This window comes from Meles meles, chromosome 17 (assembly GCF_922984935.1).
Source record: "Meles meles chromosome 17, mMelMel3.1 paternal haplotype, whole genome shotgun sequence".
Classification (NCBI taxonomy): domain Eukaryota; kingdom Metazoa; phylum Chordata; class Mammalia; order Carnivora; family Mustelidae; genus Meles; species Meles meles.
The window spans coordinates 53,286,549-53,299,203 of NC_060082.1; the positions used below are offsets into that span (position 1 = coordinate 53,286,549).

A 12,655-nucleotide genomic window follows, 5' to 3' on the forward strand; every position below is an offset into this window, starting at 1 on the left:
CTATTCCTAGAGACTTATCGAATGTGTTGGTGTGAGAAGTGAAGGATATGCAAGGAAATAAAACTTTTATTTTGTGTTTTGTCTGAGGACAAAGATAGATTTCATAAATCAAACTCTCATGCTTTCTCAAAGAGAAGACGAGCTAGAATACAGGAGCCGTTGTGTCTCCCGTCTTCTTGTGGTGTCCACAGGGGCAATAATGGGGTGCTACAATAAATCTACCTCCAGGCAAGTATGTAACTGTCTGAATTTACTCTTAAACAAATGTCGCTTTGGGTGATTTGTGGTCTCTATTCCTGCCACTGATATAAACCAGGGAGTGGTAAACTTTTTCCATAAAGGGCCAAATAGTAAATATTTGAGACTCTGCCAGCCACACAAAGTCTCGTTTCTTAGCTCATAGACTCTACAGAAACAGGATTGCAGGTAAGATTTTACTCAGAGGCTGACTCCCCATACAGATACCTTTAAGAGAGGTACCTTTAAGATTATTCAATGTCAACCATGCTTTTGAGGAAAGGGTCAGAATGGGACAGCAGGAAGGAGAGTGTAAAAACAGTTTGGGGATATCAATAATATTGAAGCTCCATGAATAGCCACTTTTAATACTCTAAAAACATTACCATAAAAAAGAATCAGAAGATGCCATTATCTGGCAATCCTGTAGAAATTTTTCTTTAAACTGGACAGCAGTTTTTAAAAAGCTAGTTCTTATTATAAAGTATTTATAAAAATAATTTTTAAATCTACAATAGAAAGTGAAAGTGCTGAATTATTTCAGCTCCAACTTCTCTTCCAATTAAGAAACTATAACTTAAAAAAATTTTGAGAAGCTCTGGTGGGTATGAGTGCACGAGTTGCATAATGTAAAGAACGTTTTCAGTAGCCAGACACTAAATCCTGAAATCTTTAAGAAATCAGCCTGAACCTAAGTGAAAGATGAATTTCAAAGAAGTTGCAACTAGTTCTTAAAAAAAAAAGGGGGGGGGGAGACTTCCTTCCTTTTTGACTCATCTCTAAATTTAAAACTAAGTCCAACCACAATCAATGTAGGTTCACTCTTGGTATCTCATGTCCTACATCAAAGCAAACACTAAAAAGCATTTCAACCAGTTCAGCAAACATTGGAAAGGACGCTGAACTTACTGCAAAAGACATCTTGAATTTACTTTCTAAATCAAGAAAAAATGTGAATGCGAAAGTTGATATCCCCTTTTCTCCCAGGAGTCTGAGTTTAACAAAGTCTAATAAAAATTAAAATGTATTTGTTATTACATGTTCATTTATGAATTTAAATAATATGACAAAAGATGTAATTTCAGAGAGACTAAAAACCAGGGCAATTAAGAAAGATCAAGGCCATAGGGACAGTGTCCCACAAGCTGAGATAATGACCAAAGTAATATTCTCAAGCCCGTGACTAAATGTGTATATTCCTGTATTCTGATAACCAAAACCCTCAAAAAAAACCTATAAAAATCAGAGGTAAACAAACCTAATTCACTCATTTTAGTATTTCCATTTGTTTTGTATGCCGAATCTGTAAGAGAGATAGCAAGAAAATGATTAGAGCTTAAAAGGAAATGCATCATATGGTACTTTACCACAGGTTCATCATCAAAACCTTAACAGATCTTTATCATTATAATACTTAAAATAACAGTTATCCATCCATCAAAAAAAAAAAAAAACCCCAAAAAACAAAACAAAACAAAAGCAAACCATCCTAACTTTTTCTTAAAGAAAAGGACTGAGGAGTAAAAACCTAATGTGAAGATAAGTAAGGTTCTTTTTTAGTTCCCATGATAAAGCACCCTTATTGACTAATAAACTCTGAAAATGAAGCAGAAGTAGACTGCTTGGAATGACTTTACTAGTTTTCTTTCATAGTCATGAAATCAACTTAAGGGCAACATTTTTAGAGGTCTTAGTCAAAAAGAAATAGAAATGAGGCAGAAAAATTTTATTGCCCTGAGCTATAAAGCCTCAGTCTCCGTTTTTTTAGTAGCATTATGCTGGGAAGAATAAAAAGTTCCCAATCGTAGTTTAAAATCATCATGCTAACAAAAAGAATCATAGCAACATATAAGAACAACCTCTTAAAAAGAATGAGGAAGCCCTTTATATATGTAAATGGGAAGTAAATAAAAATAAAAACAGACAATAGGAAGGTGCATGAGTGTTTACTGGGCTAACGTTTGTGTTAAAAGGGAGGAAAATATCATTAATACATGAATTTCCTTGTATCTCCATAAAATATCTCTAAAAAAGACCTAAGAAACTGAAAACATTGGCTGCCTCTGATGAGGAGACTTAGTAGGTAAAGGGCAGAGAGGGTAGGGAGACTTTTCATCGTATATTTTAATAACTTTAAAATTCTGAACCATATGAATACATGTACTAACCTATTTAAAAATAAAACTATATTTATAAAACAGTTAAACCAACAGACAAAACAATCTCTTACCAGATCTTGGACTTCTTAGAGGGGGTCTACGCAGGCTGATTATAGGATCTTCACTCACCACTAATATAGAAGAAAAAGCATTTAAAAACATATGAAATGTCAAACATGCAAATTTATTATACAATCATCTTTTTATTCCACAAAGGTTTTTCTGAGCCTTTCATTATGTTAATTATGGTAATACAATAGTGAACTATAGACAAGTTTCCTGCCATAAAAAGTTTATGAACATGATGGAAAAATATGCAGTTTTTCTGAACAGACCATATTTATATAAAAAGAAAAGAATACCAAATAAAACTCTTCTAATAGTTCCAATTAAGAAGCAAAATTTGCACTGCAACAGCAACTCAATTATTTATTCCATTTGGGGCTTATCCTCATCAGGGATTATTCCTGGCATATTTTAATTTTTGGGTTAACTTCCTTAGAGTTAATATAGTCCCTCCAACTTTTAACCTTGGGTGTACTCAAGAAATTCAAGCTCTAATTTTAAATGAAATGTTAATCCAGCCAGGGTTTGTTTCAGACTAAGGTTCAATGGCATAGGATTTTTTTTTTCTTTTCTTTCTTTTTTTTTTTTTTTAAAGATTTTATTTATTTGACAGACAAAGATCACAAGTAGGCAGAGAGGCAGGGAGAGAGAGAGGAGGAAGCAGGCTCACCACTGAGCAGAGAGCCCAACACGGGGCTTAATCCCAGGACCCTGGGATCATGACCTGAGCGGAAGGCAGAGGCTTAACCCACTGAGCCACCCAGGTGCCCCTCAATGGCATAGGGTTAATGGAGAAGCCAATCCCATTAGATAAAATGTTAACTTAGCAAACCAAGGTGTGTTTTATCAGAGAGCCCTAAACAACGTAAACTAAAGTCCTATATATATCTAAATTTGGATTATAATACGTTTGTTTCATTTGTCTCTGTAAAAAGCATTCTGTTTGTCTCAGTATAATTGTGAAAACCGTTCTGAACTGGATATCACTGGTCTCCGACGTTACACTAACTGCCTGTATTTGTTTTGACAAAATTGATTTAACCCAATTTCCCCTTTAAAGTATCTAGAAGAGATATTCTGAAGAGTCAGCTGCTCCTTTGTTCAAAAAATACTTACTGAGCATGTTTCTATGCATCTTAAAGACAGAGATGTAGAGAAGTGATTAAACCGATTTTACGAAGCTCAAAAAAGGCAGAACTAAGATCAATAAGAGAAAGTTATAACAAAGTAGATTTTAGTTCATTACTTAAACAAATTATTGCTGTTGTCTCCAAAACAGAACCGATAGTGAGGCAGTGATTTCCACTTCAGTGAAAATGATCGGGGACTATACGTATGGATGCTGACAACCTGCACTGATAGAAACTTTGAGTAGATGACTTCCCTCAGTCTTCCAGTTTTAGGATTTTATGAACTATCTACCTTAGTTGCTAGCGCTTCACCCATCAGGTATTGGAACTTAAGAAGTAGCTTTAAAAATAAATCCTGTACACGTTCATAATCCCATCATTACAACTTTCCTCTTTTCCTCTTCTGTATTCCCACCCTTTTCAGGTTTAAAACCTAAAGCTCAATTTAATCTATAGACATCAATTACTATTTCAGTTCCATCTTTTAAGAAGCAATTTCCCTATGCTTTATAATATACATAGCCTTATATAAGATACTTTAAGGAGAAAGAGTACCAAAGAGAGGAATTAGAGAATAAAATAACAAGTATCCTTCTTTTGTAGCAACCTTCGTCCCTTGACTGCTTTTGCTCACCACTGCACCCCCAGCACCTAGCATGGGGACTGGCATAAAGTAGGTGCTCAGTAAATATCTGAAGAATGAAAGAATGTCCCAAAGGATCAAATGTTTGTGACAAAATAGTAGGCATTAAGAAAACCTTTTTTATGATTATTTAGCTAGAAACCACATCTGTTAGAACAAAAATATCTATTTAACTGTAGGAAAAACAAATGAAATTCTAATATAATTTCACATTGTAACACCAGTTTCATGATTTCCAGAAAAGAATTTGATTACAGAACAGTTATATAAGTATACATGAACTGACCTGAATGAACAACTCAATGGCTATTTTAATGTGAAAATAAATCAATTCTGGAACTTCAAATAGTAAGAAGAGTTCAAACTATATACCTGTTCTAAATTAATATAATCGATGTTTACCATGACTTACAAAAACAGGATGACAAACGATGTAGTTGTCTTTATTAGGCTGCTTTAGAAGGTGGCCCCTTGGTTTAGGTCTTTAATCTTTTTAAAAAAGATTTATTTATTTATTTGAGAGAGGAGGAGGGAGAGAGCATGCATGTGTGCAAATGAGGGAAGAGACAGAAGGATCGAATCTTTAAGCAGCAGGGAGCCCTACGTAGGGCTTGATCTCACCACCCAAGAGATCATGACCCAAGCTGAAACCAAGACTGGACGCTTAACTGACTGAGCCACCCAGGCGCCCCTCAAAGCATTTTCCTAAGAGAGTTTATAATCTTAACATAGTAACACAGACATTAAATAGAAAGGGTATGTTTATTTGGAACTAAACTTGAACCTTATTCTAAATTGAGAACAGAATAAATTATAAAGCATAATCTTTTATTTACTTATTTATTTGAGAGAGAGAGAAAATGTGTGCATGCCTAGGAGGGGGAGCAGAGGAAGAGGGAGAGACTCTCAAGGAGACTCCACGCTGAGTGCAGAGGCTGATGTGGGGTCAATCCCAACACCCTGTGATCATGACCTGAGCTCAAATCAAGAGTCTGACGCTCAACTGACTGAGCCACCCAGGCACCCCAAAGCATTATCTTATCAGAGCAATGGTTAAGGAAACAAGTCAATATATGAGTTAAAAAAAAAAAAAAGAAAAAGGTCAGGGAAGGTCAATTTCATAGTTACCATTATTTATGGTTGTGGGACTTTCCTGATGATATCAAAAAAAGCAAACTGAAAATAAATGGAACTAAAAACCAAAGGATACTAAACATTAATAACTGAACTAAATCCTTTCCCCTGCTTTTTGAAATAGTTTAAACAGTTTTTTAAAACTCAAGTAGACTATCAATGTAGCCCACTTCTATGTTACATTGATACTAAGACACAAATATTCTTACACTTTAACATCTCTGAAATTGGGAGGCATCATACCATCTATGGCACATTAGGAGTTTAACTGGCAGCATTTCTTCCTTATGCAAAGTGGCTGGTAATTAGTATCCATCCCATCTTTTCCTGACATATGCCTGTATGGTTTAATCCAAGAAACAATCTATAGAGAAGATTTGCTGAACCTCTAAGTTATGATTTGGGATCCTTGATGAACCAGGCTATAATGTGTACATACAAAGAAGCTGGCAGATAAGGCAACAAACAAAATCACTTTTCTTACCTGGAATTTCTGGTGTTCTCTGGATAGTTTTCTTTGAGACTGTCTGGCTTAAAATAGTTTGTGAAGATGGTTCATCCTCTAAAAACAGACATGACATTTGTCAATATTCAGAACATATGACGTGGTAGAGATTACACAATATATAGCAATAGATAAGCAGAAATGCAAGTAATTCATTTCTTTAGAAATGTGTAATTAGACCTACCAAAACAAGGGAATGCGGGTATAACTACTCTTTAACGCAGCATAAAAATAAACTATTCAGCTCTGATGCTTTATAAAAAAGGTATATTAATTTAGGAATGTAAAAGATGGGCCAGAGTTTCAGAAATGATGTGGAAGAAAGCAGAAGTGTGAAGAATGTTTAGATCCTCATAGATTGACTAAAATAGAAATAAATACTTTATGTATTAAAAAAAAGTTAGCTTGTACAACTGCACTAGGCTCTGCGGCAGAGTCAATACAATGTAACCTATTTATTGCCTGCCCGGTGCAAAGCGGTCTTCAGATATTGAAGGAGATAAAATTAACTTCAAAGACGATGGGATCTTTGGGGCACCTGGGTGGCTCAGTGGGTTAAGTCTCTGCCTTCCGCCCAGGTCATGGTCTCAGGGTCCTGGGATCCAGCCTCGCAGTCAGCGGGCTCTCTGCTCAGCAGGGAGCCTGCTTCCCCTCCTCTCTCTCTGGCTGCCTCTCGCCTACCTGTGATCTTTGTCTGTCAAATAAATAAAATCTTAAAAAAAAAAAAAAGATGATGGGATCTTTGTCTTCAGCAAAGTTTCTAATCTTGAAAGAGAGATAAAACTAAGCTGGCTAAACTGTCTTGAGTAGCTACACCCAACAAGAGCTTACTTCTCTTTAATGTAAAGTTTTCAAAATCAACGCATCTTCAAATGTGTCCGCACTTCATGTATCAGCAGGTACAAGCGTTGTCTAGTACTCCGCTCTGAGCTGACAATCCACCTCCTCTTCATATCTGGCAATGGGCTACCACTAACTGTGTAAGTCCATTGTGATTCAAACCCCGGGAATTTTAGCTCATAGGTGCCTTACGGGAGGCCATCACCAAACTTCACCTGTGACTCAGTGTTTGAGGGGGGAAGAGGTGGTGGGTGGGAGAGAGGATGGCTTAAGGGAGTTGCTTCCCTGTGACTTACCTAAAACCATACACTCGCTTTGCCAACATCCTTTCTGCCCATTTAGAGGAAGACTAATTAAGAATTTCGTTTTGTCGAGCTACTTAACCAATGAGATTACATCGAGGGCCCCCAACGCGGTGAAATTTTGCAGAGACCACCATACTTGAGAAAGAGTTCCAAGTTTACCAGGCATTAGGGAGCTAGTTCCGTATAACTGCCTTCCCCCACCTCCGTGTATTTGGCGAGGGTGGGGTCCTCCAGTCCATGCACCCACTACGCTATCCCTCGAAACGCCCACTGACCAAATGTCCCCCCTCTCTCCCCCGACCTGGGTGGCGATGGAAAAGGACTGGATGGAGGGTTACATCAGCACCGCAACTCTCGGCTGGGGACTTCTGGCCTCTGAGAGTTAGAGGAAATGGAAGTGGCTTTGGTAGCAACATCCGCAGGACAGAGGGAACCGAAGTGAAACCGAGCCTGAAGTGCTCCGCTGTCCCGCCCGCCCCCCAGCCCGCCGGCCCCCCGTGAAGGCCTGCAGAAGGCGGCAATTCGGAGCCCCCAAGGTCGATGCCCAGGGATGCGCACAGCTGCCCGCTCAGGTCGCTCCGCCCGACCGCCTTTCCGAGCCTCCCGCCGTCGCCTCTCCCCCGCCTGCGGTCGGGGCGGACCCCGCGCGGGGGCGCCCGCCCATCCGCGCCGCGGAGCCACAGGAGCCCGGGCGGGGATGAGCTGCGCGGGGACGCACGCCCGCCCGGCACGCGCACACGCGCCGCTTGCACCCGCGCGCTGCGCTCGCTCCCCGGCTCGCGGCTGAGACTGTTCCCTCCGGCGGCCTCACCTTCGGAGGAGTGAGAGTCCCGTAACCCTCTCCTGGTGGTAACCGGAGACGGCTGGAGCAGGGGCTGCTGTGACTGCTGCTGCTGCTGCTGGCGGGTAGTCCTTCGCGTGTTCATCTCCTCGGCTTCCCGGCGTCGCGGCTGCCTCGGCTGCCGAGACCGAAGGTAGTAGGCGCTTTCTCTCACTTCCTCTTTTGCAGAATCAGGCCGGAACTCTTCTAGCGGGACTCGTCTTCTCGCCGGGGACTTTTCTTTGGCCGCCCGGGGCTCGAAGTCGCCGTACACTTCTGGCGGCTCCTCTGAGAACCTCACTTCCCGCCGGCCGTGGCGCGACGGCGAAGGAGTTCCGTACGCAGGCGCGTCACTGCCACCGCCATTTTGAGGGGCGAGCCGGCGTCTTCCCTCCCGTAGGGGGGCCCGGGGTGTGACGTACATCCCCCAACCTTCCCTCCCCGGCTCCGCCCGCCACCCGTCGCCCGCCATAGTTGTTGACGTAGCTTGAGTCGATCGCGAAGGTGGTTTGGGGGTCCGTAGATTGTCCTGTCGTTGGTGGCGGCGACTTCTCGTGGTGTTGGGCGGTGGTCGCGGTGGTCAGGGAGGCAGTTGAGCGTCGCCGGGGCCGCCGCCTGCGTCGTCGCTGCTGTGCTGCAAACCCGCCTCTGGGCCCATGGTGTGTCCTGAGGGCTGTGGGAGAGGCAGTGCCTATGCCGGGTCAGCTGTTGCGGGTCACTCCCGCCTCCTGGCTGAAGGCACCAAAGAGGAGGAGAGGGAGGACGACGTCGCTGTCCTTGGCCTTGGGGGAGGGTGGGAGGGGACGACGAAGAAGGGACAACTGGCTGGGCAAATTGCCCGTCCTGAACCCAGCTGCTCGTGGCAAGTGTTCACGGCGCGCAGGAGACGCCGGTCCCGGCACCGGGTTCCGAGTCTCTGGGAAAGGCCGAGCGAAAGCCGGGTGCAGAAGTTTCTGTGCTCGCGTCCTGGCTGGTGCGCAGTTTCCTGGAACGTTTTTGATCGACGGCTACGTTAGCCGTGCCTTTCCAAGTGTTTCTAGGAGGAGTCATGGTTTAAAGATACATCGACGAGTGCCGTCTTTTCTTGGAAAAATTTTCAGTTTTGAGCTCCTTAAGAAGGCAGCGAGTTTTAAATTTTAAGTCACCTGTTGAGAGTCCAAAATCGTATCTACAGGTGCACACACACTCGGGTGGATTTCCATTCGCAGAATGTATGCAGTCTTTCTGGCTTTCCTATAAAACCTCTGTTCCGGTAGCACTGTTGAGAACCCCCATTGGTGCTGTGTTATGGACATTGAGAAATAAATACTCGGATTGAGTAAGAGCAATATAATTTTAACTTGTGATCCGCTGTTTTTATTTTGATTCTGGGTATGATGTGATCTACTGAATTTGGCTTAGGGTTTCATGTATTTAGTTTACCGAATAAGAGAATGTGGGAAGAGTTACTTGTTTCACCTCTTTATTCCATGTTTACAGACACGGATAATCTGCAGATATTTAGCCAAATTTAGACATAGAGGTCAGTATTTGGGAGAAAGAGTAATGTTACCTCATACATACACACTTGTCTTGGAGGGCTTTCTAGAATTGATAATAGTGAGTAAAGAAATTGTAATTTCAGGGGCGCCTGCTTGGCTCAGTGGGTTAAGCCTTTGCCTTCAGCTCAGGTCATGATCTCAGGATCATGGGATTGAGTCCCGCAGCGGGCTCTCCATTCAGCAGGGAGTCTGCTCCCCCTCTCTGCCTGTCTCTCAGCCTACTTGTGATCTCTGAAGTAATAAATAAATAAAATCTTTTAAAAAATTGTAATTTCGGGCACCAGTTACAATGAATGATTCTGAAAACTTTGAAGATGTTTATTTCAGGTATTTTAAATCACCTTAGAATGCTTTTCAGCGACTCAGTTGCTTAACTGGGCAAAAATTTCAATTTAATCTTCAGGTGTATTATGTTTTCACTAATAGTTCATAAGTTCGGCTTCAGACCTGGTTACATGCTTTCGAGTCACCTGATTTTAGCCTGTCGGGGGAGCTTAGTTTAGTTTTGTTTACAATATACAACATAGCCAAAGAAATTGGAGGAAGAGTAACAAAGGAGGTACTATTTATTTTTTAATCTTTTAAGGGAAAATTAAAAGTGTATTCTCCTTTGTCAATTTGGATTAAATGATACAGTATTTGAAAAACTTGTGGGACTTAATTCTTCGCTGATAAAATGCTGAAAAGATTGATACTTGGTAATACCTGGTTTTTATTTAAGTAATGATTTCTCTATAAGGTGCCTGTTATATTGCTCATTATTAACATAATAAAAGTTTCATGATGTAATTATTAAGTAATATAAAACTTTATAGTATTAATATACAAAATTCATAGTATGAACATTAATGCATAGTAAGTACGTCTTTAAAACACCTTAATGCATAGTAAGTACGTCTTTAAAACACCTACCGGTACAGTTTTTATGTAGGAACTCGGACGCAGCCTTTTAAACTTAGGTTTGGGGACATATTAAGAAAGAAAGGATGAGAGATTCTGTATGTTACTGAACAATCAAAGAAGATGATCTTCATATTATTGAATAATTAGTACTGTGTTACACCAGATGCTTGTAAAGGCTTAGGAAAGAAACTAATGGCTTTGGCTTTCCAAAGAAACAAATAGGGAATCATAAAATCACAGGTATGGTAGCTTTGATGATAACACATGTATTTGCTTAGGATTCTCTCTCTTTTGTCTAGGTAACGATCCGTATTCCTAGCTCTGCCATACCTGCCTCCCACACCTAGCAACCTTACAAATACCAGCTTTCGCCACTGTGAGGTAGAGCTAAACTCTTGTCAAACCAGATTTGCCTCTGTAGATATTTTCCAAACTACAAGGCGGGCCCATAAGAGGTGACATTAGAGGAAGTAGATTCATAGCCAATAGTGTAAGGGACTTGCTGGGTCACCAATCCCAAGATGGAGCCTGAGCTCTGGAGGTTAGACAGTTACTTCGGGAATTTGAGATATATAGAGGAATTCAGTGGATCACAAGAAAAGACAGGTAAGAGAAGAAATGATTATAATAAGGAATTTAATTTACATATTTATCAAACATCTGTATTGCCACAGAATAGATGTTTGGTAAATGTATGGATTAAATTAATGTGTATTCTTTATCCTTAGGGAATTTGCCATTTATTCAGAGAAAGACACAAAAAATTATAATTCAGATTACATGACTGGCATCAATTTATATACCTAGCTCTCATGCCTAGGTCTAGAAGTCTAGTGTTGTCCACACTGGATTTCCAAAGCAGCTGTTCTAAAAGAAACATTTTAAAATAATGTAATTTTTGTACAAGAGTTTTTTGTTTAAGGTAAGCAGAAATCCAGGTATTTACTGAGAAAGCATCTATCAGTTCTTTGGGCATAATCACATTTCTGGTCAGTAGGGAAAGAACTTTGTATCTTAGTAGAAAAGCAACGTTGTTATAAGTTAAAGATTAAAATATTGAGAAAGTAAACTAAAGAAATAGTAGTTTACTCCATTTATTCCCCATTCTCACAAGTAAAAGGAAAAAATATTTTAAACACCATTAATACACACGAAAGTGTCTAGCTGGAAGTGTTATACTGAAATTTAAAAAAGTTAAACGAAGTAAGTGGGATATAATACTTATTCTTTGTTGAATTAGAAATTGCAGCATGTAGGAGTGTTCCCAAATCACAGTGTTTCTGTGATTTCCGCAGAAAGAATGAGAGATGAAGGCACCCAAAATCACCACTACATGAAGAATCATTAACCAAATAAATATTTGCGCTTCTGCTCTGTACTAGACAAACCCTGCTCTAGGTTCTGGGGATAAAGCAGTGAAAGACTAGATTAAAATACAACCAACCCTGCGTTAGAATTTATATTCTATGGGAGTCAGATAAAAATCAAATTAAGTAAAATAGTGTCTTGGTCAGAAATGTTACGAGGAAAAAATAAGGATGAGTGAGCGTTAAGAGGGGTTTCTTCTGCGTTGTTTTGAATTGGTGTTGGTCAGGAACAAGAATTTTAGACTTCCTTGGCTGCCCCTGGCTGATCATGTGTTCTAGCGTAAATTCCTTGCTGTCTCTCAATCTTAACATTTATATAATTAATCAAAATAATAGCTATTTTAAAAAATTTGTTTACTACTGTCATTTAGCAAATACCGTTACTACGTTCATTAATTAGCACGTTTGCTCACTATAACCTTATGAGGTATGTATGTAAGAGCCTTGCCCCCATTTGACACAAGCAAACTGAGGTTGGGATTAAGCAACTCGTTTGCGGGCACACGCCTAGTAGAGGTTCCAAGTCACGTCTGCCTGGTGCTTGCCATTACTGGGTAGTGCCCCTCACAGAGTTGGTGCCATGGGTTGTTCCAGCCTGTAAATTTATAAGGGCTAGAGTTTGTGGTCGTCTTGCAGAGATGGGTGCCTTCCTGTGGGATTGCAGCCACCCGGGCGGCTCTGTGGGGCGCACTCGCCACGCCTCTCGCCCGGGCTTTGGCGGGCGGGGGGGAGAATGGAGGAAGGGGGGTGCGTCCTGAGACGGAGGAGGGGCGGGCCGACTACCAGTCCCAGCATTCCGCGGGCTCCTCCCCTCCCCACGGAGGTGGTGTCACGTGGACAGGGGCTGGGACAACGTTCGGATCGGCCGCGTCCAAGGAGGGGTGCAGCCCGGTGGCGTCGTGGAGCGGAAAGAACACCCGAAGGGCTCCCCTGACGTTGACAGTTCACAGTTTAAGACCCTGCTAGAATTTGTAAGTAAGTAAAATGTATATACAACTTTCCCGT

At 41.1% G+C, this 12,655-nt stretch overlaps 2 protein-coding genes across 5 annotated transcripts in view; one reads left to right on the forward strand and one right to left on the reverse strand.

Moving 5' to 3' along the window:
* The window catches only part of TOR1AIP1 (torsin 1A interacting protein 1), a 40,782-nt gene extending 31,925 nt beyond the window's left edge, over positions 1-8,857 (reverse strand). For both annotated transcript variants that reach the window (XM_045982467.1, XM_045982466.1), the window contains exons 1-4: positions 7,831-8,857; positions 5,854-5,931; positions 2,468-2,527; positions 1,496-1,540 (exon numbers count right to left, since the gene is read on the reverse strand). In XM_045982467.1, the coding sequence (XP_045838423.1) occupies positions 1,496-1,540; positions 2,468-2,527; positions 5,854-5,931; positions 7,831-8,311 (664 nt within the window). In that variant the 5' untranslated portion in view covers positions 8,312-8,857. The remainder of the gene's footprint in view (positions 1-1,495; positions 1,541-2,467; positions 2,528-5,853; positions 5,932-7,830) is intronic.
* LOC123927708 (torsin-1A-interacting protein 2-like) overlaps positions 7,878-12,655 on the forward strand; it is a 41,387-nt gene continuing 36,609 nt past the window's right edge. The window contains exon 1 of one of the 3 annotated variants that reach the window (XM_045982471.1): positions 7,878-7,993. The gene's annotated coding sequence lies outside the window, so the exon portion shown is untranslated. Of the gene's footprint in view, positions 7,994-12,497; positions 12,626-12,655 lie in introns of those variants that run through there. The other 2 variants (XM_045982469.1, XM_045982470.1) reach the window with 2 other exon arrangements.